Here is a 26,354-nt window from a genome sequence, read left to right as displayed (position 1 = left end):
TGTCTTTAAATATTTTATTTGTATTCCAAGTGGTATTCCTTTAAGCCCCCAAAATATTGTAGCAAAACAATGTATATCTTATCAACGACCTGCAAACGCTTTTTAAAAATATCTCATAGATGTGAAAGAAAAATACAAAATCTTAATAAGTAGCTTTGGAAGTATCAGGCAATTAGCTTTTAAATGCTATTATTGTAGAAAAGTGTATCTAATTTTTTTTTTTCTATTACAGATTTTAGCAAAATATACACTTTAAATGATCAAAAAATACAAAAAAGCACTTCTTCTTAACTTACTTGTTCATCTTTTCAACATTTAAATACTTTTCCTTGAAGTCAGATGCAGTTATTGGTAAGATTGGTTTGCTAATGCTAATCCTATCTTAGTTACAAGCTAGAAAACATAATCTACACCAATTACTTGCAATAAAACATGAACTACTGACTGAAAACATCCACCCTTGTCATGAAAGCAAGAATAACAGAAATGATGTGATGAGTTGAAGACAATGTAATTCTCTGTCTAAAGACTTATTTTTAAATGTGAGCGCAACACAAAGCTAAGCTGAGCTCCATCATCCTGGTGAATGTCACGATCAATACTTTCACCCCAGCATCACCACGCTGGACCTCAAAACCTCCCTGTAGGCGTTCCGGAGGAGGACGTACGGGAAACAGCTCTCCAGCATGTCCTGGCTCAAGAACGGAGATTCTTCCACGATCTGAGACGGATCAAAGTCCATGAAATGATATATTGAGAACATGCTATATAAAAATATCTTCAGAGGTCCTTGTGCTCTTCCATGGTTAGCTCACCATGTGTAGAAGCAGGTAGACGGCCTCTCGGTTTTTGCTCTCCACCCTCTCCTCGTTCTGACCGAGCTGCAGCATGAAGGAGGACGCCATCTGAGGACGGACCCAGTTTACAAGAGTAAGTAAGTAAGTAAGTAATATTTATTTATATAGCGCTTTTCGAGACCAGGGTCACAAAGCGCTTTAACAATCAAAACAATACTCAAAAAAGTAGGAGCAAACAATCGGAACATGTTCAACTTCAATGTTCATCAAGGTGTTTCGTCTTTATCTAGGAGTTTTGACCAACATTCTGGTGAGGTGGAGAAAGAGCTGAGCCAAAAGGCACATTCATAGACCGACCACTAGTGGTGCTCAAGCACATCCACTTTTTTTCTACGACCGTGACTTTCGGACTGGAAGGTGCACCGGATTGTAAAGCGCATTTTGTTAGACTGTGTGTGAATTTTAAATCTGCTTCAGCATTTTGTGGTTCTTAGACATGCACCATAATATTATGTCAAAATATGTATTACATCATAGCTCGCCAAAGCCATACTCCTGTCATTTCTTGGGTGGAAAATTCATACATTTAAAGTCTGAATAAAACGGTGATGACCATTCATTCAAATATTTAAATATCAACCCTGTAGATGGCACCAGCGAGGCCGCTCCCTTGAAGTGGCCACTTTTTAAATAAGGTTATTTCAATTATCACAAGCTATCTAATCTATATCTATAGAAGCAAATGTGACTATCGGATTTTGAATGTGAATTTTTGGGACAAAACATTTTTGCAGCATCAAAATCAGACTTTGAAAGTGAAACAAAACCCAATTAAAACATTTTTGAACTGAATTATTTTTTTCATATTGAATGTTTTCAAAACAACAGGGCTTGAAATGCAATATATTTTCAAATTCAAAGCATGATTGTGATGCTGTTAAAATTCAGTGTTCATTCATTCACTCATTCATTTTCTGTCGCTTATTCCAAACTCTGTACAAACGCATTTAGTTTCATATTTCTCGTTGATTTTTAATCAAAATCCCTTCAACAAATTTGTCTAATTTGATATCAGCACTTCCTGTGTTTTTAAAGTCTATTTTTTAACATTCTGTTGTCTATAGGTTTAGCAGATCCCTTTTTTTTTCACAAACTCACCAGCAGGAACTCCTTCAGATGCTGCTGGATGTTTTTGTTCTCAACGGTGAACATGGCGGCGGCCAGCTGGTTGATCGCCCGGGCCAGACAGTGGATGTTGTTGTTGTGACCTGTGGACGCCCGAAGACGAGAGATCGATCACTTGGACGTCAGCTTCAGGAGTCATCGTGCGACTTGAAGAAGCAGGCGAACGTTTGAGTGTACGTGGGTTAATGACTCGTTCCAGTCGAGAGGAAACATACTGAGCATACTTCCTGCCGCTCGCAGGCTCTTCCAAACATGTCAATGGAAAATAAGGGCAGAGAAAATAATCAGGGTTGCCACCAGGAGCTCCGATGGAAATCGCAGTCATTTGCCGCTCGAAGTCTTGCAGCTGAAGGGCTCGGAGCCAAGCGGCGGACGGGGCCACATGCCAAGAGCAAATGTATTCATGCAAGTTATCTGTAAACAAATGTCTCTCAACGGCGACATGTTTCTTATCAACCGACAGACTTTGCTCAAAACCCACGTCAGTGAATTCACAGGCTGTTAATCTCTACACTCAAGTCAAGACTAGAAATATCATGCCGGCAAATTACACACAGGCCGAGCGTTTTACTTTCAACGTGACTTGATTATATTTGTCGCCAAGTCTAGTGTCTATGTGCTGTGAGAAAATCACATATACAAGTTTGATCCTCGATTTTTAGGGAGACTTTTCATAAAAATGTGGTTGAAAATGGTAGTGCACACAAATCAGTAGTTGTGGTCTGATGAAGCTTCATGAAGCAGTGTCATTATCTTCAGAGTCCACTAGATGGCGCTAATTTCCTTTATTTTGAAAAACTGTTCTAATGAAACATCATATTTAAACTGATGGCGCCACCTACTGTCCTCTAAACAACATGACACTGTTTCATGAAGCTTCATAAGCGTATCACTACAAATAAATAAGAAAATTGCTTATATTCATAAGATCAGAAAATATATCCATTGTTAATAACCAGGAAATAAAGAAAATAGTATTTTGTAAGAGGAACAACTTCAAAAAGATAAAAAAGGAAAACAGATACAAATATAGTTCAAACAATGTAATCTTTAGGAGGAAGAAAAAAAGTGTGACAATCCATATAATTAAAAAACAATTTGTATTTTTAGTAAAAATGGAAAAAAGGACCTAAAATTATAGTTGTATGGATCAAGACAGACAATTGAAATTTGCACATAAGTGAATGAGAAAATAGACAATCTGGGAATTCATAAAGTGTTATAAACATTGAACAGAAGAATTTGGGAAATATAAAGAGAAATATATATTTTTTAAAATTCGGGTTGCATTTAGTGTATTACCTCAAATCAATTCCTATATTTATGTGGTCTCACGTACTAAATAATAAGAAAAATAAGTTAGGATTTTTAACAGATTATTTTTATTCATTCCTAATATTTTTTCTAGTAAGGATGCTTATATTTTCAAGGTGTTAAATAAATAATGATCACTACTTTCTGATTAGATCAAATCTGTTTTTAACCCTTGTGTTATCTCAGGTTCAAGGTGACCCAAAGGCCTGAAAACAAATGTGTTTGTCGTATCCCTTGTGTTGTCCCTGAAATTACACATGGGTTATGGATGACCTATTATATCTGAGGGAATAACGTCGAATCAGTATAGCGACGGAAGACAGTGTTCAAAAGGGGATGTTAAAGAACAGTTCAAGCATTTCAGTCCTTGAGTTGTACCTCCATGTTCCTGGTTGTAGGAAGAGTTGGTGTCCTGGGCCAGGATGGGCAAAGAAACCGCGATGAAGACCATCAGCAAACATGACAGCTTGTACTCCTCGTCAATGGACGTGTTTTCTGCATAGAAGGTGATCAGTAAATGTGGAGTAAAAATAAGTTTTCAAACACCTGGTGTAGCCGATGTAAGAATCACCTGTCTGCAGATTGACAAGAGCCTCCACGAGTCTGGGGTCGATATCGCAGGACAGTCCTGCTGAAGAGGCCAACTCAAAGACGCTCAAGGTCACCTGGAGGTTTGAGGCACATGGAAAGGGATAAGGGGTGTGTATTAGCAACATAAGATACGACATTACGATACAGTGGCAGCTTTAGGATATATTGTGATACTGTAAGAACAAGTATATATTTGTAGTATTGTCCAATTATTTGAATTCACAGACAGAATCTTGACAAAGTCGTATCTTTTTTTTGTTCTAACCCATTATATGTCCGAACATCAGCTTTAAAAGCTGCTGGACTTGACTGTATACTCTCGCCCTCAGTCATTGCCAGGATCTCACAGGATTCAATGGTTTCTTTAGCCTCTGAGAACGTAATGATGTATGTATGAAAATGTATGAAAAACGCTGTGAATATTTGCATGTTAATTGTTTCAAATAATATATTTTACTAAACACACATATTGAAGTATAGACCGTAAAAATAAAATATAGTTTGAAGGCCAAAAATAGATAAAAACCTGATACCTGTTGAATAGTATAGAGAATATTGTGATACATCGATGTATTGATATTTTGTCGTACCCTTAAAAGTGATGATGATATAATCTAGGAATTCTATCGTCTTGCCTATTTCATAGCTTTGTCTACTGACATTTTTTTTATATATTTGTAGAACGTTTGTTGACTTTTTCAAGCCAGACTTTTCTGCATGAATGTACACATGCATTACGTCCAGAGCCGCGCTGAGTGAGAGGTGGGCGTCTTTGTCTGGACACTGTTTGAAATCTTGCCCTATTTCTGGCTCCTCGCATGGTCGACCTGTCTGGCACACAAGTTTCCACTGATGTGGATTCAAGTGCAGAGCGGCAGCGGCCATCAAAGTCACTCTCAGCGAGGAATGAGAGCGCTGCTGACGTCTTTGGGGTTATCCTGGCCCGAGCTGTGGCAGAGCTGTCATGCCTCACTCAGTTGTTAGACGTAAGTAGAGGAGGGGAGAGTTCATGAGTCACGTCGGAGATCGCTCCGCAGGGATATGAGGAATTTGATAGCATCAGCAATTAAAGGAACAGCAGGAGGGTTTTGCTCTCAAGTTGAGGTTTAAAAACACATGTTAGCTCAATTTGACGGTGGGCAAATCAAAGCGTTACACATACAAATCAAAGAAAGACTAAGCAAGAATAACACGGATGTAAACAGAGTTAAAAGTTACCTTGATTTCTGTTTCAGGACAGATGGCCTCCCTCATGAATTCAATGGGCCCCATCAGGTATGGACAGTGTTTGTGCATGTTCTAGATTTATGCACAATAAGTTATACACAGAATCGGACTCTTGAAATTAGTGTTTGTGGCTTCCACAATTAAAACAGGAATTTCTGGACTTTAACCTGCTACTTTATCGACACTTTTTTTTACAGCAATGTGGCTAATATATCGATTTTTAAGTGTGAATGGTAGGGGCGCTCTTGCAGGAATTGCAACAGCAAGATAAAAGAGAAGGCAAAGAGTATATAAGACAATAATTGGATTTGGGTGTATTTTTTATTGTCACGATGGAAAAAAAACTTTTTTTTAACTTTAAGGTGAAAACTTTGTCTATTGAAGAAGGAGAAAGAGATGCCGCTCATAAACTTATAAATAAATTCATCATATTTTTTTTTTAAGCTAAACAATTTACTGTTGTGTTAGAGGAACTATTCAGCAAAATAATTACTTTTATTTTTATATTTAAAAATAGTGTGGTCTGATGAAGCTTCATGAAGCAGTGTCATGTTGTTTAGTGGTCAGGTGTATTTCATCAAAACAAAGGAAAATAGTGCAGAGACCGCCATCTAGTGGACTCTGAAAATAATGACACTGCTTCAAGAAGCTTCATCTCAACACCAGTAGTTAGTGCTAATATACAGGTGCAGCTTATATACTGTATATACTGTATCATTTTTCTTTTAGTTGGTGCTGCATGTATTAGGGTGTGCTCTAGTGTCTGGATATTATGGTATTATTTTAATTAATTTATTTTATAATTGATATAGGCAGTAATTAAATTACACATGTGCATTAAATAAATACGTATAATATTGTTTTAACTTTTACAGATATCTTTTCAATCAAGAGTGGTCAACTGACAATTACAAAACAAAGATTTGTTGAGAAGTTTAAATCTTGTTCGTGATTTTAATTAATAAGGTTTATATTACCTCTTTCAAACACTCCTGAGCCATCGATCGAAAGGACATAATCACTCCAACTATGGTCATCCTCCTCAGCAGGTTCTCAGCACCTACACCAGAATATATTGGTCATATATTAGAGGAAAATACTTTGTATGTGTGTTAAGGAATATTTTGTGGAATGACAAGTAGTTTGATATAAGAAAACGCTTGTCAGTAATACATTTTTAATGACCTAATAAACATCTTACTAAACCTAAAGAGGTTCATCTTCTGTAAGGGCAGATTTAATTATCAGTCCTCAGTCAATTGTAATTGTTGTTGGGATTGTTTCATCCTTCTAGACACAATGATTGATTTCTGTTCCTCCTCGACCTCACAAACCTTTCTCAGCGACTGATGCTTCCACTTCTCACCTGTCAGCCTCTTTCTCAGATTGAGCATTTCCTCCGGCTTATCAAAGCTGCTCCTCATCTGCACCAGAGTGTCCATGTTCTCAATCACCATTTTCTGACAGAAGAGCAAAAGAGGAGATAAGTGGAAGAAAAGGGAGCGATCCAGGTGGGAGTCGTAACAAGGCGGAGGTCATAAATGTGATGAATCTGTCTGTCTGGAGGAGAAGAGAAGCAAGGGAGTGCAGGTTTTCCCACTTCTTTCCAAGAAGACGTGGTAGTTACTTGAATATGACAGCAGCTCTCAAGTGCTTTAGCAGCTTATAAAAGCAACAAAAGATACGATGATTAAGTAAAGAAAAGTATAAACTTGTTTCTTTATGATCCTTCTTCTTTTGTAGGATTTCTCAAAAAAAAACGGAACATCGCGAACAAATGTGATACAAATTGACTTTAAAAAATTGTATTTTGTCGCTTGAGAAAAAAAGGTTAATAAAAAAAATGATTTGCATTCAGAATACAGATCTAGTGTTAACTTTTTTTTATCGATACATTTTAGGTTAAGGAGGAGATGATGTTCATTTAGCCTTAAGCATTAAGCCGTAGCAACAGTTATTTATGCCAAAAATGTGGCTCAAAATGTACTTTTTTCCAACTGGTGGCCATTTAGATATTAAGATTATTTCATATGTAACTTTCATGATGTATTTTAAAATGTTTTCAAAAGAACACAGTTGTTAATGTTGCTCAAATGTTCAAATGTTCCTCTTTCTTTTTGTTTTTAATGTTAAAATATAGGTACATACTCTATGATATCTTTATTTTCACGCACAACTCACACAGTAAAAAAGTTTTTAACTAATATTTTAATGGTGCCTGTCACTGCCTTTGCCTTGGCTCAACATGATCGACTGATGAGCAGTGGGTCTGGGATGGTAGTTGCATTCATTTCCATCATGGCTAAAGGGGATAACTTTTGGAAGCTTCCAAAGAGAGGAAAAAGCATTTTTTTGTGTAAAACATTTGTCACAACATAAGAGTACTTTCTAAGGTTAAATTGTTCTGTTTTGCAACTTTCCAAGTTTATTCTCAACTATTTATTTCAGGATATTCTTTAATACTTGTACTCATTATCGATAATCCTTTGTATTGGCATTTTAGAGCCCCTTATAAGTTGCCTAATAATTAATGTGACTTTTTTTGTTTTAAAGATAAGATAAGATCCCCTTTTATTCGTCCCAAAGTATTTTATTTATTTCTCTCTGCTGGTAAACCCATGACTATGTTTGAATCATTCATAAGAAATGATAATTGGACAGATTATTAAATGGCAAAAATGTCATTCAATCACCATCTGTTTCCTTCATTCATTTAAAGATTGTTCGCTCTCTGTGGCGCAGAAGAAGCAGCAGCAGTTGGACAACAAATTAAGGAGCTTTACTGAAACCTCATTAACCTCATTGACATCATGGATCTTTCAAATGCTAAAAAAAGGCAGAAAGTGAGTCTTAACAATGTCCTCAAGTTACCTTCATCTCAGTGACTTGAGAGGTGATGTGCCACATCAGGTTCTCACTCATAAACTTCAGCCCGTACGGACCCAGAAGTTCCGCCAACGCCTTCAACTCTGATCAGAAGAACAAACGTTAGTTACAATAGTTTCATTTGTGAGGACACAAGAGGGGGGAACAATCAAGTTGATCTTTCATAACTGAGCTTCCACTGGCTCAACATCTTCGCAGAAGGACATGTCAGCTTAAAATAAGAAGTGGTTAATGGAGGGATGAGTGACTCACTGGGAGCCTGTCTCTGCACACTAAATTTAGAAACCGGTGATGGCATTGTGCGGGGGCGTCTGCCGGAGTGAAGTGGTCTCCAACGCAGCATGAGTGTGGATGTGAGTGCTCGGAGGCGAAGAAAAAAAATGCTCAGGAACGTAGGTGACTCGTCAAACCTACGCAATAAATGTTTACACGTGCGATAAGTTGACTCTGCTCCTCCATGGCAGCGCGGAGGTGGAGAGAGATGATACCTGAGTCCGATGGATAAAGAGTGGGAGGAGAAGAAGGAGTTTTGACAAACTCAGCTTGATGGAGTCTACTGACTCTTTCAAGGAACATCTTAAGACGTTTCTATTCGTGCAGGGTTTTCCATGATTTTCTGGAACTCCTGTGTTGTTCTCAGTGTTATCTTGATCTTTACCCTGGTCTAGAAAAGCGGTATATAAATACAAATTACCTGCAAGAACCTCTGTGTGGGTAAACACTGCAAAATGACATTTATTAAAACATGATTCTTGGTATTCTCTTTGTTAAATGAACATATTGGTCCACTTTTCTAGTATGTTTCACTTGAGGGAAACATCTTGTTTTAAAAAGTAAAGCCATATTACAAAAAGTTGCAGTTGATCGAGTGTCCACTAGAGGCTAGTTTACAGATATCACATATGCATAAAGTCAAGAACACAGACATTTACAAAATTTAAAAAGAAATTTACAACTTGCTTTAAAAACAACTTGGGTCCTAAATGTACACAGTACAGTGTGTTTTCTATCTTTCAGCCTTTGATAATATTTCCGTTCATCAATTTTCCAAAATTTTCATAATAAGGGGCGTGGTTTACTGGACAAGCAACCGCAAAATATTTGTGGGAGCCTCAACTAAATGGGTGAAGGCAACCATCATTTCCTCCGACACTTGTTTTTTGTGGAGGCAGTACAGAATAAAATAACGAAAATATATAAATGAAATTGAAGAGATGAATAAATTAAAAATGGAATAAATTTGAAAATAAAATAAGACCCATTTACATTAAATAATAAATAATTATTAAACACAAACAAGCATTAAATGTGATTAAATAGTATTCATAAGACCACATTTCCACATGGCTTTAACCACAAATGGGTTGTAATATTGTTTTCAGTAACAGATACTATGCCCATGGTATATACAGTCTATGGTTGTAACGAAGTTGTAACAAATACTATAATCAGAAAATTTAATCTCTAAACATGTGTTAATAACTTATCTTTAATCGTGGATATGCAAGAGTCTGGTTTTAACTTAAATGTAAAAAAACTAAAATATTACATACATGAAGTTTACTTTACAGTCTAGGAAGTCTTTGGAATATATAGGGACTGAAAATAAATAAATAAAATAAATAACAAATGATTTATACATAAATATTTGAAATCTCTCTAAACTGTAAAGCGACCACTTCAGGGTGTCTCGTGGCTCAAGCCTTGAGTAGCTGGGATAGACTTCAACGGATAAGGGAATCAAAGGTTAAAAAACAAATGAAAATGTTTTAATCTCAAGTCAATGGTAAATGAATTTACAGTGTATGTTGTGTGAGTGTAGGATGGTTTTCGTCTGCATGTCCCCTGTTGTGTTCTGCCAAATTCTGGCAAGATACGTTCAAAATATACAAGGCAGCTCTTTGGAAAGCCAGAGCCAGCTATTACTCATCACTTATAGAAGCAAATAAGAATAACCCCAAGTTCTTATTCAGCACTGTAGCCAGGCTGACACGGAGCCATCAGTCTACTGAGCAGTCCATCCCTCCTCATCTCAGTAGCAGTGACTTCAAGAACTTTTTTAATGAAAAAATTGTAACTATCAGAGGAAAGATTTAAGACCTCCTTGATTCTTCTAATAGAACCGGTGCAGCTTCACCTTACACAGACACTATAACTGATATATATTTACACTCCTTTTCACCAGTGAGTCCTCGACAGCTGTCCCTGATTGTTTTCTCCTCAAAATCCACAATATGTTTTCTCGATCCTATTCCCACATGGCTATTTAAAGAACTGTTCCCCTTACTTAGCACTTTCATACTTGACATTATTGACTTGTCAATAACATCAGACTATTTGCCACAGATTGCAGTAATTAAACCTCTGCTTAAAAAGCCCAATATTGATCCAGAGCTTCTCACTAACTATAGGCCTATCTCTAATCTTGTCTTCATTTCAAAGATTCTGGAGAAAGTGGTTACGAGTCGACTCTGTGATTATCTCCATGACAATGATCAAAATTGAAGTGTTTCAGTCTAAAATGGTTTAAATCCTACCTTGTCAGATAGAACGCACTGTACCACCTCTCTTGACACACACTAAGGTCAGCTAATGTGTCCCACAAGGTTCTGTTTTTGGTCCAATCCTATTCACAATCTATATGCTCCCACTAGGGGACTTGATCAGAAGACACTCCATCCAGGATCAATGATCCAGAGTTCTCTCCAGCACCTCCATGGACTCTTCTATACTCTCCTCTTTTCTCTCACTGTATCCTCCCTCACTCTTCTCTCCATCTCGTCCATCTGTCTTCCCCCCCACCCATCCTTCCTCCCAGCCGGTCACAGCAGGAGGCCGTCAACAATGAGTCTGGTTCTGCTCGAGGTTTCTGCCTACTAAAAGGAAGTTTTTCCTGACCAACACCACAATGTGCTTTACTAATTTTTGAGAAGCTGGATCTGTTTTTCCTTTCTCCACTATTGTCTTACTTAAACTGTAAAGTGTATTGAGATTACTTAGTTATGATAAGACACTTTAAATTGAAGTGAAGTGAAGTGAAGTGAAGTGAAGTGAAGTGAAGTGAAGTGAATTGAATTGACAGGCAACATTGCCCCAGGTAGCTGGGATCGTGTTGAGCTCTTCAGTACACATTTTCTATAATTCTTAAATTAGTATTCATTCATTACAGCAGCCATTTATCCATTCATCCATCTGTCCGTCCATCCATCCATCCATCCATCCATCCATCCGTCCGTCCGTCCATCCATCCATCCGTCCATCCATCCGTCCGTCCGTCCATCCATCCATTCTTCCATCAATCTTCATACCTATCTATCTATCTAACCTGAAATGTCTGAGAACTCGTCTGCATTGAAGCTCGTCTCAGTTTCGCCAGCTTTGTTGGTGAAGCATTGCATTGTGGGACAGTGGACGACGAGAGAGTTGCTGGCTTGACGCAATAGACACTCCAAGTACCTGCAGGTCAGACGAGGAGGTTCAAGTTTGAGCATGGATACGAATAGGGTTAAAGTTTATAAGGCCTCATGATACAGCTTCAACTGCATGATACATTTTGAAAGACCACTAGATGGCACTCAGTTTAAAAATGATCTCAGGTTTCATGGAGCTAGTAGATCAGAGCCAAACATTATAAAGCAGAGAGTGCCATCTAGTGGACTTTCAAAATTAAGTCACTGTATAATGATACAGTTGATGATGTATCACGAGGCCTCATGAACCCATCAATAGATGCAAGGGTCCTATGTATTTGTCCACACCAGGTTGTGTAGAAGTGTGTGATGGTCTGCCCTCCGTGGGAGTCCAGCGGCTGGGTCTGCTGCAGCAGGACGGTCCTGACCAGGCGGCTGATGTCCACGTTGACGTAGCTGGAGAGCGTGTGCAGGCTGGCTGTGTAGGATCGTATCTCCGCCAGCAGGTCCACGGGACGTGCGATCTCATGGGTGGTCCGGTTGTAATTAGCCATTCTCACGATGATTCTGGGGGAAAGAACCGACACCGATTATTAGCCGACCGCAGTGGACTTGGAGGGACAGATGGTGCCGTTCAAACGGGTTAAACGAGCCGTACAGGAAGTATAGATAAGATCAGATCGGAAAACAGTTACTGCTCAGAGGCCTGGCGGCTTTTTATTTTTATTCCAACTCTCGTGGAAGATGGCTGCTAATTGTTGGATGACAGGAAAGATAATCACGCGGTAACACGAGGAGACTAAGCAGAACCTGTTCACAGAAACATTAGGGTTCCCGTGGTACCAGGCTCCAATCTAAATAAACAGTTGACACGGAGGGACGAAGACCCGCCAGCTCCCACATAACTTGTCTCATTTTACTGATGGACGAGGAGTCGCTTCACTAATTTTATAGATGATTTTTAAAATGAGCTTGAGTGCCAAGATCCTCTTTCACCTCCCGCCATATCAGCTCATTGGATTCGCTTCCCCGGTGTTTCCCATCTGCTCAGATCTCTGACTCTGCACGTCAGAGAAATCCCTGCTGGGTGATTACACTTATGATCATCCAAGAGCCTCACATGCCTCTATCCTCTCCGGGTTACAGCCGACTCGCATCCTGCACAACAATTTACCACGTGTGCGCGGCTGTTTTTGCATTTAAATACTAGTTTTCCAAGACTAAAGACACACTAAAGTATTTATCTTGATGTAAATATATATGTCCTTGTTGTCAAAGCAGTAAATACAATAACTATTGTTTAAAATGTGAACCTTTTGTTTCATTATAAGAACTTAAAGTCTAAGAAAAAGTCTTTCTGGTGTTCGACTCTTTGTCTCCAGTGGGAGCCACCAAAAAGTACAGTTTAAATATATATATATAGTTTAAGTATGACAAAAAAAATATTCCCCGTTCTGTATTCAGAAAAAGAACTATAAGAGCAAAGAGGATCAACTGTATCACGATACAGCATCAACTGTATAATGATAAAGCATCAACTGAATCATGATACAGCATTAACTGTATCATGATACAGAATTAACAGTATCACGATACAGCATTAACTGTATCGTGATACAGCACCAACTGTATCATGATTCAGTGTCTTTATTTTGAGCAGTAGATCACTAGTCACTCTCTGCTTGATAATCTTTAGCTCTGATCTACTAATTCAAGGAAACCTGGCATAATTTTTGCAGAGAGTGCCATCTAGTGGCTTTATCTTAATACAGTATCAGCTATTTCATGAGGCCTCATCAACCCATCACCATTGACTATATATATATATATTAAATACATTTCAAGTTTCTTTTCTATGAAATTGTTATTGGTGTTTGGACAAAAAAACGATTTATTTAAAGCTAAAAGTTTTTTTTTTCCATTAAAAAACATGAAATAATAAACGACATATACACATAATAAAAGATGTTGAGTTAACTGACTGGAGATAACTCTCCGTTCCGAGCATGCATTGCAACCTTAGTGTTTCTGCTAATTATGTATCGCTGATGATTCTGAGTACAAAGCTTGTTAAAAGTAAATTCCAGATCCCTTCTGCCTTTATAAACTATAGAAAGTAAGATGTTTTTCAATGGACTGTACAATTATTTTACAAAATGTAAACACTAATTAATATTTTTTAATTATTATTTTAATAATAATAATTATTAGTTTTAGGTATTTAGCATTTTATTTCAATTGAATTTGCCAATATTGGCTTTTCTGTGGTTATCTTTTGTCCTTCATATATATTGATATGCAGTAGAAAAATATTTTTCCGATATTCTGCACCATATTTACATGTTTGTGCACATGGTTCATGATTTTTAAATGGTGTTTATTTATGAATCTCTGTTGTTTCTTTCTTTAAAATGTTGATCATAATGAGGTCACATGTTCAGACCCGGCCTACTCAGTAAGTCGGGACTCCAGGTGAGTCAGGAGGAACTCGGTGGGAACGACGACGTGATCGAAGATGATGAATTCACTGCAGAGGCTGTAAGTGGAGCAGATCTCAGTCAGCATCAGATGCAGCTTGTCCACGCTGTGAAGGAGAAGAGCGAGGAGCAGATTTAAGAGAAGATTACCAAGGACGTGAGCTCACTAAGAATATGTATAAATGCTAAGTGGGCTAAAAGAAGACCTGGGGTGTCAGACTCCATCATAATACTAACGGATTGTAAGACGCATTAATGAACGGGTCTATTTTCATACATAAGGCTTTGTAGTTCTGGAGGGTTTCTGACATTTAAGCCTCGCATTTGGGCAGAGTAATACTTCGGAGCCTCGCTGAGTTATACTAAAAAGCCTCACTGAGTAATTCTGCTCATTCTAGCACAGTAATACTAAAGCTAAATAAAAAACTTTATTGATCCCTCAGGAAAAAAAAAAGAGCCTCGCGTAGTAATAGTATGAAGCCTTGCGTATTAATAACTACAGTTCCATCCGTAGTAATATTACAAGTCTGTGTGTAGTTATACTACAGAGCATCGTGTTGTAATACTACAGAGCCTTGCGGAGTAATACTACGAAGACAATTTGAGTAATACTACGAAGACATTTTGAGTAATACTATGGTGCCTTGCTGAGTAATACTTAGGAGCCTTGTGTAGTAATATTACAGGTCCTTGTGTAGTAATACTACAGAACCTCATGTTGTAATAATATAGAGCCTTTTGAGTAATACTACAAAGACATTTTGAGTAATACAACGGTGCCTCGCTGAATAATACTAAGGAGCCTTTCTTAATAATACTACAAAACCTCATGTAATAATACTATGTAGCCTATGTAGGAATATTACTACCGAGTCTTGCAGAGTAGTACTACAACCCTTTGAGAGTTATACTTTGCATCCTCTAGTTATACTAGAGAGCCGTGAGGAGTAATACCATGGAGCCTCACAAAATAATACTACCGAATCTCACGAAATAATACTAAACTGCCTCGCAAAATTATACTACGGAGCCTCACGCACTATTACTACAGTGTTTTTCTTTGCAGATGAATTATATTCCCTCATCTTTATTAACAAAAGTTGCATCAAAATCACTATTTTTACAAATTATTTCTTGACATATTACCTCTGTTTCGAGCAACAATCAAGGTCATCTAGTTTTTTGGGTAATTTTAAATGAGCTCCTTGATGTAAATGTATTGTAGGCGAATTGAAATGATTAATGTAATGGCGCCACCTACTGACCCCTAAACAACATGACACTGTTTCCTGAAGCTTCATCATGCATCACTAAAGCTTTCTAGGAGAATGTATTTCTTAATTCACTTTTTAAAGTATAACTATTTTCCTGAGTTAATGCCATTCAAAGCTTCTCTGCACTTTATGAAGTTGAAATAACCCGCAGTGCTGACTTGGTCAGGGTGGATCGATCCTTCCTTTTACTCTCAGCGCCCGGTCTCTCCTTCACGACCTCCCCTTTCTTGGGCGGCGGCCTCTTCTGCTTTCTGTGTCTGGCTGCAGAGATGGCAGCCGCGGAGTGTCTGGGCTGAAGCTTTACGAAAAAGGAGAAGTTTATTTGACAAACTATCAATCAAGTTTGTATATGAGATGATTTGTAATTTTTTAAAACACTGATGAGAAACTATACTTCTTTATGGAGCCTGCACTGTTCTGCACAGATTTCCATCATCACTCCGCTGGTCATCTTGGCGATGTGCGTCAGGAAAATGGAGCACAGCTTCAGACCTTTTTTCTCCACCACAGCCCTCTAAACATACCAGACAGTGTAGTTACAATCAATCCCAGATTGTCAAATTAAGCACCGGAGTGACGGAACACTGACCTCTTCTGGACAGAGCGAATTTCCACAAAGACTGAAGTGGTTGCACACAGACGGGAAGGCCATGAGGTACCGCTTCATGTTCATCTCCTCCATGTTCTGAACAAACATCTTTTCAAAAACCCGTGGGTGGAAACTGAAAGAGATGTTAGAAATCATGAGCGTGTCGAAAGTCAAAACCGTAGAATTAGAGACTCACCACATGATTGACAGGTCAGAAGTCTCCAGAAGAAGCTCCTCCAAATCGTCCACGAGTCTGGTGTGAAAGTGGATCACGCTCATCACTTTGGCCAGATCTGGATAGTCTTTTAAAGGCAGGGGGGCTTTGTTGACGCTCGTGTAAGCCTGAGGAAAGATTTTAAAATTTCAAATATGACGGTAAAACAATAAATGTTTATGTTTAAAATCAGACCTGTAGTCTCAACCAGTCCAGTCTCACAGCTCGGAGGTCTATCTGCTCTTTGTTCTCCACTGGAGGAAGAGATATTTTTTAAGTGATTTATAAGCTTTATTAAAACCAGAAGTGTGCTGCAGTGTCGTATACAATGCTACTGTCAAAGTCCAGAGCAACAAAAAAACATTTTATATTTTTATAGTTGTATTTAAGTTAATTACTTCTTCTTTTTTTTCTATTTATTTATTTGAACAGCAAGGATGCTTATTTTATCATGGAAGATTATTTTCTTTTTATAATTTTCATTAATCCTGCCTTGAAAGTTTATTTCTTCTATTTCAAAATGTTTGTTATCAAAATAATAAATAGTAAAAGCTATTTTTGTACTATATTTTGGATTTTCTTTTTTTTTTTTTATGTTTTTCCGCTGATAGTTTATTTATTGCTCTTAATGTATTTAATCATTAATGATTACAAGATTTATAAATTATTTTAATCAAGCATTTAATGTATGACATGCTATAATTATAACCATTTAAAAAAATATTAATAACATAATTACTATATACTAAATATAAATGTGTGTTGCTGCAGTACAGGAAATCTATTTGAAAACCTGATCCAACATGTGTTTTGACCTCGGACATCATTTTCTTGGTTGATTGTAAGTGATTCATAGTTTTCCTGCTATATATACTATACTGGGTTTACCTTGTTTCAGTGAAAGAGCAGACAGCGTTGACACGAAGGACGTCATGAGGATCGACTCTTCCTCTGGACACACAAACGTGTTCTGTGGACATTAATAAATATAACACACTTGGTCAGCAACTGAAAACCAATGTGTATCTGGTATATCTTGTGATGTGTCATTCTTTTCAGAGTCCACGAGATCTATGCACTATTTTCCTTTGTTTTGAACAACTGTTCTAATGAAACTTCACATATTTTTAAAAATGATGGCGCCACCTACTGACCTCTAAACAACATGACACTGTTTCATGAAGCTTCATCAGCGAATCACATGTTAACAGTTTTATTTTTGGACTTGACCGAAACAAACTTGTTGATATTGGGAAAAGAGTCGCAGGTTAATGTTACTTCAGACAGTAAATACCAATAGAACACAAGTTATATATCTTTTTTCGATATGCCTCATGTTGGGGACCACTCTTTTGTGTGTCACACTGGGGTTGTGTATTAACCTACCTGGATTGTGTCGTTTAGAACCAGAGCGTCAAACTGCGACAGATACTGAACGTGATACCGCTGCACCACAGAGCTGTACTTCCTCAGCAGTGCTCGGAGTCTCTCCATATAAAACAGCAGCTCCGCTATTTCACTGGAGAAAAAAAAATCAATTAAAATGAAAATATGTTTGTGAAATTCATGAGGGATCAGTGAGAAATCTGAAATGATCTGAACTGCGGAAGGGTTATCGAGTCGAACACCTACTTGTCGATGTAGTCCTCAGGAGCCTTGATCTTTGGCATCATCTCAGAGTGTCTGACAAGCCAGTGGACCTCATCGCGGGAAAACGAAAGAGCCATGAAGACAAAGAGAGCCTGAGGGAGAAGATGGGAAAAGAATGAAAGACTGTAAGAGAAAATGTTTAAAAGCTGCTTTTAAAGACAAAATCATGGTTTTATTTTCTCTACCTTTGGTCCCAGAAGTCCTGGTTCGTCCTCCAGGACGTTGAATAATTCCTTCAGGGCTCCTCTGAGATAATTTCTTTTTTCTCTGTGCACGGCCCCGCTGATAAAAATACCGCTCCGGAGGTTATTACCCGTCATTTTTAATTCATGAAACAAAAGTGGCTCATAGTTTCCTTCCCAACTCACCTGTTGGCCAAGACCTGCTCACGACATTCTTTCATGTCTGCGACGCGTTTGCTGTATCTGATCAAGATACAATCAAATATGTGATTATTATTGTTGTTACCTCTGCCAAGGAGGAGATATTGTTGCTTTAGTGTATTTTTTGGAAATGAGGAAAAAGACAGGACTTTGTTGACAGGTTGTATGAATGATAGTATAAAAAAAGCAGCAATATTGGGTAAAATACAGTATTTGTTGCTGTGGTCCGCTTGGCAGATGTTTGCATTTGTTAAGTGCTTCTAGAATTATAAATATTAATACCTGACAAAAAAAATGTTTCTGTGATATTAACGACTGCATTTTCTTCTCTCACTAAACAGGATCTATTTCTGTAAAAAATATATTATATTCCATAAAGTGCCTTTTTATTATATTATCTAATATCATATTAAACATTTGAAATATTCAAAAGAAATGTATACATTATTTATATCTCTGCAAATGTATTATTTTTTATCTCGTTTATTGTTCATTATTTTATTTTATTAATTTTTATTAGTGCATTTAGTGAGCAAATGTTGCAGGAATGCAGGAAAATGTTAAATGACTAAATTACACTTTTTATTAAATTACACAATTCCTTTGAAATAAAATTATATTTCTATTTCTTTTAGGACTAGATATTCAATAATGTGAAGGTTTTATGGTTCCATTGATGATTAGTGATAAAAGGTCATAAAGGAATGCTACAGAAATATAATGTGATTTAAGTGAAAACTAAGTATTATTTTGTAAAATTAGTTCATTATAAATGAAAATGAATTCACTGCTTCAACTATAATAAATCTTAGAACAAAAGAAAGCAGGTCTCAGTTTAAATATATTCGTTTTTTAAGAACATCGCACTCAGTTGCCGTGGAATGTACACCGAGTGCCGCGGGGCAGTTTCCGATAAATACCCTTTGATGCTGTCGAGGACGTCCTCGGAGACTTTGTGTATGTTGAGGAGCTCGTCCCTGGTGAGGGTGACGTACAGGCCACTGCGCAGAGCCATTTTCCACAGCTCTTGGGAGGCCTGGTTAGTATTCAGGCTGCTGTGGCACAAGAGGAAACCAACTGCAAGACAAGACGGTGAAGTGAAATTCATTTATTCTTCTTCAACAAAATAGTGCAGAGTTCAAATAAATATTTGACCACAAAGATTTCTCCAAACAAACCCATTGCAAAGCAAAAAGTGTACACAAAATATACAGCAAAAGTTGCTGGAGTTTGAGTACATGATTCATATTGGTAAAGTACATTTTAAAAACATTGATCTCTGACTGTAAGGAGTCATAAAAACTATGGGTGTCTGCTGGCAAAATAATTTGTATCCGAATCCGAAACTTTTATTGCGAGTGTTCAGAACATAGGATTCGTTTTGTGGTGGAATTACAGATTAAAAGAATGAAATAAGATAACATACAAAATAAGCAATAGAAAAAAAAGAAACCAAGCACCAAGGCAGCCATTTCCGGCACCTATATAAATACCATATGTCGCAATTTAGCGATGAGTCTTGATGAAGTCGTAACTGTCTTCAAACATCAACTGTAAAAGCTGCTCGAGTCAAATGTATCCCCTCGGTCTCAGTCATCACCAGGATCTTGCAAGATTTCATTTTTCTTTCAATAAAAATAAAAGTAAATACGTAATGACTGTCTCTTTTCTAGCAGATGTTTAATTGCAACTGTAACAAACAAAAGCTGTGAATTTTTGCATGTTAATTAAAAATTAAATAACTTTATTTTAAACACACTTTATTGGACTGTAAACTAGAACCATGGAACTATGGCATACATTTTTTTTTATATTTTGTTGAATGTTGATACAGTATCATGAAAAGAGAAAATTGCGATATATGACTATATCAATATAAGAGGTCCTTTCAAAAATAAACACAATAATAAGTTTGACTACTAATGCATAATAAGAAAATATGTTTGTTTCAACTTGATCTTTGACCTCATGAGAGCCTCATAAACACGGTGAAAGGGCTGCAGGTTGCTTTTGGGTCGAACTTTGCCCAAGACAAAAGGTAAACCCACAAATAAGAGGTGACAAGTCTATAGAACTAGACGACTAGCGGACGTGTTTTGAGATGCTAGAAAATAAAATATTACTGGATCTTTCTCGCGCACTCTTTGTGGCTCGTTCAAATGAGTTTTGGATGGTGGGCACCTGCTGTCTTATTGACCTCTTGCTCTGCTTTTAATAATATTCTAAATTCTGAAAAAAGGTATCGAATCATATAGTTGAAAAATAATGTAGGTTATTAATAGGTTTTTAGAAAATGACAATATAGGTGTAAATGAGCTGCTTTGAAGAGGTCTGCACAGAATTTATTAATGTTTTTATTTTATTTTATTTGGTTATCAGGAACTCATATATTAAGGCATGTAGACTTTTTAGATATAACAGTACTAATAAAAGCAAAATAACTACAAAAAGCGAGCCGTTTCAGAGTGAAATCGATTCGATAGACTCGACAATCTAAACAACAAATAAAAAAAATACATGTTGCCTCTTTTATCTTCACTCTCTAAGTATCTACTCTCTTAATAGCCCAAATACATTTTCCTGATAACTGTACATACATATGACCCCACAGGGACAATAAATAAATCTTCCTTCTTTCATAAGAACTGAGTGAGCAGATGAGATGAGAATAAACAGCACATACTTATAATCCATCGCTCCATTACCTCCATGGACAGGAATTCACATGTCATCTGTGGAAAACAGCAACATAATTAGCTGTCGATGATGATGAATGAAGGTCTTTAGTAGCAGAGTCGCACACAGAGAAAGTGGAAATACATCTCTTTCAATTTTATATCAGAGTGGTTTAGTTTCTGATGTGTTTTTAATCACTGAAAATATGCAGTCGTTTGCTGAGTAAGAGTCAAAAGTGAGAAGACTTGTAATTAAAAAATATATATATAATTATATCATGCAATTTTTAATTGTTCATTTAGAAACTAACTGTCTTTAAAATAAACTTCTAATAAACATCCAGAGACACCATCACAAGCTCAACACATTTTCTGATAATGTCATGATCTTTTCCGGATTATTTTATTTTGCTTTGTTGCTTCCTGTACTACCCTCTGTTTTTTGTTTTGCTGACAGTTAAAGGGGAAGGTTTCTGACTGTGTTGGGCAGTATTCTGGAGACATACGGCTGTCAGGAATTTGTCAATTTTTTAAGCTACCTATGTTGCTAGATTTTCTTTAGACCAGTGTCGGCTCATTGCTCAGTTCTACTTCTGCTCTAGTAATACTTGTACCTCCTCCTTGTTTGAACATTGCATAGTTCATGGACTTTTGTGATTCTACCAGTCTTTTTGTTAGTGTTTTTAGTTACTCCCTTCTTTGGTTAGTTTTTGATTGCATTTAGTGGGTCGTGCGTCTCAACTCCAACACGTCTGGAATTCCCCTTTTTGTGTCTATTGGACAATAACATAAGTTTATTATCTTTAGATATTAGATATAGATTTTTTCCCCCTCATTCTTTAGGCAATGTTTTATTTTTGTTGCACATAAATGCTCCTCTTCATCTCTGCTCTGGCTCAGATAAGTGTGGGACAGTTGACAAGCTCACAGTGTTGCTGCAGGCAGGGTCCAACATCAGAGCTGGAGTACTGAGCAGACTCAGCAGCTGGGCGCTCCTCCAGCGCTCGGCTGGCAGGTTTCGGCGTGGGTAGACCATCTTCAAGGAGAGGAGCGCCGCCGTCACAGACTACGATAGGAGATGACAAACACTTCGTATCCAGGATGTTAGAAGAGATGTGCGGACGAGTGCTGAGCTCACCCTTGTGTGAGGACCGAACTCTTCAGTGAGCTTCTTCCAAGGATGTTCGTACTCGAGAAACATCTGCGCGAGGCGTGGGTAGTAATGGTCGCTGCAAGATCAGAACCGCCGTTGATGGATTAGCTAAGGCTTAGCTGATCTACACTTACTATTACTAGATATTAGTGATGGTCTGGTTAAGCAGTGTCATTATTTTCAACGCCCACTAGATGGCGGTCTCTGCAGTCTCTTGTTTAAACAAGTATTCTAATGAAAAATCAAATTGTTTTTAAACTGGTGGCGCCACCTATTGACCTCTACACAACATGACACTGCTCCATGAAGCTTCATCAGCCCATCAATACTAGGTATGAAGTATTTTCTGAAAAAACTATCCTGGATTTAGTGTTTTCTTAATTAAATACTGTAGTTGTTTCGTGTTTCTAACATATTTTTAATAAATATTTTCTCTTTAGATTTTCTTTTACAAAACCATTTGCCATTAGGTTTTTATTGAGATATATCTATAAAGGTAGGAAACATATAATGTATAATTTCCCATTTAACTTCCGATTTTTAATTTTAGTACAAGGGTGACTATTTACATATGAAGAACTTTTCTCAAGGGGCCACTATAGATACTGGGAATTTTGTCGGCCGAGGAAACCAAAAGGAAACTTAAAAAAAGCACAAAACAGAGAGAAAAATCAAATGTTTTCAGTGAGAACAAATCAGAAGTTGTGTAAATATGCCATGAAATCATATAAAATAATTATTTTCAAAATATTTGATCTTGTGAATGCTGCTTAAAGAATTTATGGTTATTTATAATCAGACATGGTAACTTATGACAAAGTATTCCACATCAATATTAACCTTAATAATAAATAATTACTGTATGATAGTGTCTTTTAAATGGGATGAGATATATTTTGAGGGACAAGAAATTCTTATGAAAACAACAAAGAATTAGGTTTCATTTGAGTTAAACAAGTAATATTTTTGTTTTTTAATTATTTAAACTTGAACTGTCGGAATAATTTCTATATTATCTTTTTTAAATAGATATTCATCTTCAGGGCCACATTTATACACCAAGAGTAAAAAAGTGACAATTAGCAGAAACCTCAAGACAACCAGACTCTGGGCAGAGTCAGGGAGTCACTGTTCCAACCAGTCAGGAGAGCAGATCTTCAAGAAGACGTGAACAACATGAAGGCGCCTCACCTGCTTCCTTTGATCATCTCGTGAGCACAGTTGAACATCCCCACCAGCAACTTCTTGTCGTCGATCCGTGAGAGCATTATGATCACGGAGGTGTAGGTCGTGATCAGGTCCAGGTAACTCTTGGTGAAGTCAAAGTTGACACTCTGGATACGAACCAACACAAAGATTAACAGTGTCGAATATATCTGTGGTAGGTTTAACAGGGATTTAAACATGCTAACAAACATAAGTAGACAAACGTACTTACGATATCATAGAAGCATTGACAGGCGTCCAGGGTGTTGAGAAGCTCGTAGACGTGATCCTGAAACATTTTTTAAAAATCACAGCAAGACATTGAATATTTATCTGTTACAGTCGTGCATGTTGAACTTGTTTAGAATATTTTACTCATGGTGATTTAGCTCGGCCTGAATTGAACGCCGCGGAGAGAAAAATGCAAATGCTTGCTCTGACTGGGACATTTTCCAAACGTATTTGGGAGGTAAAATCACTTTATATGCAAATTTGCTCTGTAATAGGTTTGCAAACGAAGGGAGAGAGAATATCGAACGTCCTATAATCTACATTTCTGCATTTATCATGTTACCTCTAATTATGAACTAGAGAAGAAGAGTTTCGCCAGGAATTACTTGCTTATTTGAGCAGCAACCTCAATATATCGAGGATTAAGTCGAGCAGAAATTAAAAAAGACACACACACACACACACACACACACACAGCGAGAAATGTGCATTCCTTGAGGTGGATTTTCTGTAATATTTAAAAAGGGAGCTAGTCAAAAATGAACAAAATAGTTAGTACCCGAAACTCAATGACATCGAGGAAGGAGTCGTAGTACATCGTTGTGGCCTGAAGCACCTCCGATTTCTGCCGCTGGATGCCGGTCAGCTGTTGCTGTGATACAGTAAATGACAGACAAATGAAAGGTTTAATTTTTGTTTAAATCTAAAGTTTGATCTATATAAGTATTTACCAACGAGCCTTAACACAATCTTTTTAAAGCTTTCAACTTAGTCAGTAAGTTAACATTAGAAATATATATATATATATATATATATATATATATATATATATATATTATCCTGTTGCCACTGAACATCAGCATCATTTTAATTTCCTTAATAAATGAATCAATACAATAATTCACTTAAAAATATGAAAAAATAAGTAATGAAAAAAACAACATTAACAATATTCAGATCCAGTGATGTTCTGATGAAGCAGTGTCATTATTTTCCTCCTAGATGGCGATCTCTGCACTATTTTCCTTTGTTTTGAACAACTGTTTTAACAAACTGATGGCGCCACCTCTGTCCTCTAAACAACATGGCACTGTTTCATTGAGCTTCATCAGCGCATCACTATTTGGATCTAAAGAGGAAAGAAAAAAAAAACACACAATGAAATTGAATGGTGTTTGAATACTTACAATACTTCCTTTGAAGTCAATGTTGGGGAATTTTTTGTTGATGTGCTTAATGGCAGACTCCATGGTTTTATCTGTCAGGATGGATGGACGCAGCTTCACGTCTGTACATGTCTGAAACAGATTGTTGTGTTATATGTTTGTGCACCCCTTGAAGAATTAATACTACCCTGAATTTCGCTTTAAGAAATCCGTATGGGCAAGAATAGTTTCCAAATAAAATGAATCGGAGCCTCAGATGAAGATCCTAACCATCGTAGAGCGGCTTAAACCACCAGTTGTAAGTAAGTAAGTAAGTAATTTTTATTTAAAGAGCGCTTTTCCAGACCAGGGTCACAAAGCGCTTAAACAATCAAAAATTACTCACTAAAATCTATGCTTAAAAGGTGATGACAACACCGAGACAAACACAGGAGTTCCAGAAAATAAAGGAAAAGCCTGAACAAATAAAAATGTCTTAAGATGTTTCTTGAAGGAGTCAGTAGATCCATCAAACACAGAGAGAGAGGAAGATCGTTCCAAAGCTTAGGAGCAACAGTCTGGAAGGATTTCTCTCCCCAGTAGATTCTGATCCACAGACCTCAGAGCCCGAGCTGGGGTGTAAGTCTGGATCAGATAAAATGAGGAGCCTGACCATGAATAGTTCTGAAACCAGAATTTTAAAATTGATCCTGAAAGAAACTGGCAGCAAGTGAAGAGTTTTAAGGATCTGAGAAATGGAATTTCTTCTACTAGAGCGTGTCAGAATTCTCGCTGCAGAGTTCTGAATCAACTGCAGGCGAGACAGCTCCTTCTTGTTAGGACATGAAAACAAACTGTTACAATAGTCCAGACGAGAAGACACAAACGCATGGATTACATGCATGTCTTTGTCCAATACAACACCCAGGTTTCTCAGGCTCAGTTTAACAGACTGACCTAAGTCACCCAAGTACTGACTCAACCCTGGAATCTTATCATCAGGAGAAATCACCAGAGTTTCTGTTTTGTCCACATTTAGCTGCACAGTGTTTTGATGTTCAGCCTCTGGTGCTCAGTTGGATCAAAAAATTGTGTAAAAGACCGGACGGAATAAAAAGGTTATGAGCGTTCTTTATTTACACCTGACTATCTCGGGGTCAAATCTGGCACCAAAGACTCAAAACCCAGGTCAGTTTTTAGTCTTTCACAAACTTTAAAAGGGGGGAAGTGAACTGACGCGGTGGTCTTATTTGTGTTTCAGAAAAAAAGAACTGACATTTGAAGTTCTTGACAGTTTCCTGTTTGCACTTCCTCTTTGGTCTTGTGTTCCAGCAGCAGTGGGGAGGAACTGATGTCGACATTATCATGTCAGCAACGTCAACACAGCACTGTAGTTCACTTTTAATTAAACTTTTAAAAGAAAACATTTGATCAGATGCAGTGCAAGGCAGAGTAATGGATGAAAATTATAACGTACAAACACATGTGTTTTTTCTAAATTTGACACAATATTAGAAGTTCTAATGCAAAATTATAATTCACAGCCAATTAAATATATTTAAAAAAAAGTGTATTCATGACAATATGAGTTTTTTTTAATGTTAATTTAAAAAACTTAGTGACACAAAATTGTAGTTCCTTATTTGTCGTCGCCGCTGGTCATTCAAACGGTCCCTGTAATTCATCTTCTCTCTCACCTTTTTAATGTAGTTCATGCGTATCAGCACTCCATTTCCTCTCTCATTGAGGATGCTGAGTTTTTCTGCCAGCTTCAGTTGGTAACTCATGGCTGCGCACACGCTTTGACAAACACCTCCAGTCAAGCCTTGATCTCCTGTTCCTGTGTCTGTCTCTTCAGACTGAAGCATACAAGCGAGGTCACATGGGGCTCATAAAGTAGGTGGAGAATAAAGTCATGTTAAAATAATCAGTAAACGCTCTGACATG

General features: G+C 37.3%; 1 protein-coding gene across 1 annotated transcript; it reads right to left on the bottom strand.

Annotated features, from left to right (window-relative positions):
* nckap1l (NCK associated protein 1 like) lies at nucleotides 1-26,246 on the bottom strand. The gene is made up of 31 exons (XM_087800316.1): nucleotides 26,105-26,246; nucleotides 24,450-24,560; nucleotides 23,822-23,914; nucleotides 23,264-23,320; nucleotides 23,017-23,159; nucleotides 21,811-21,901; nucleotides 21,601-21,738; nucleotides 20,681-20,729; nucleotides 18,918-19,074; nucleotides 17,983-18,039; nucleotides 17,800-17,896; nucleotides 17,597-17,706; nucleotides 17,351-17,483; nucleotides 16,853-16,934; nucleotides 16,160-16,218; nucleotides 15,947-16,092; nucleotides 15,751-15,883; nucleotides 15,556-15,675; nucleotides 15,320-15,459; nucleotides 13,863-13,994; nucleotides 11,759-11,977; nucleotides 11,326-11,456; nucleotides 7,986-8,083; nucleotides 6,481-6,574; nucleotides 6,092-6,174; nucleotides 5,106-5,186; nucleotides 3,868-3,961; nucleotides 3,675-3,791; nucleotides 1,956-2,065; nucleotides 816-905; nucleotides 1-721 (listed from the first exon to the last, which is right to left on the bottom strand). The coding sequence occupies exons 1-31, from the start codon at nucleotides 26,192-26,194 to the stop codon at nucleotides 605-607; spliced, it is 3,372 nt and encodes a 1,123-aa protein (XP_087656442.1). The 5' UTR covers nucleotides 26,195-26,246; the 3' UTR covers nucleotides 1-604.
* Nucleotides 26,247-26,354: the final 108 nt, after the last annotated feature.

Source organism: Callionymus lyra, chromosome 10, assembly GCF_982586985.1.
Source record: "Callionymus lyra chromosome 10, fCalLyr1.hap1.1, whole genome shotgun sequence".
Lineage (NCBI taxonomy): Eukaryota > Metazoa > Chordata > Actinopteri > Syngnathiformes > Callionymidae > Callionymus > Callionymus lyra.
This window is presented reverse-complemented; position numbering and strand designations above follow the sequence as displayed.

Coding starts and splice junctions, on each gene's coding strand:
- nckap1l (XM_087800316.1), bottom strand. CDS start 26,194: ATGAGTTACCAACTGAAGCTGGCAGAAAAACTCAGCATCCTCAATGAG. Junction 8,084..11,325: donor CGAGTTCTCAGACATTTCAG/GTTAGATAGATA, acceptor TCTTCTGATCAG/AGTTGAAGGCGTTGGCGGAA. Junction 2,066..3,674: donor CTACAACCAGGAACATGGAG/GTACAACTCAAG, acceptor GGGCGTCCACAG/GTCACAACAACAACATCCAC.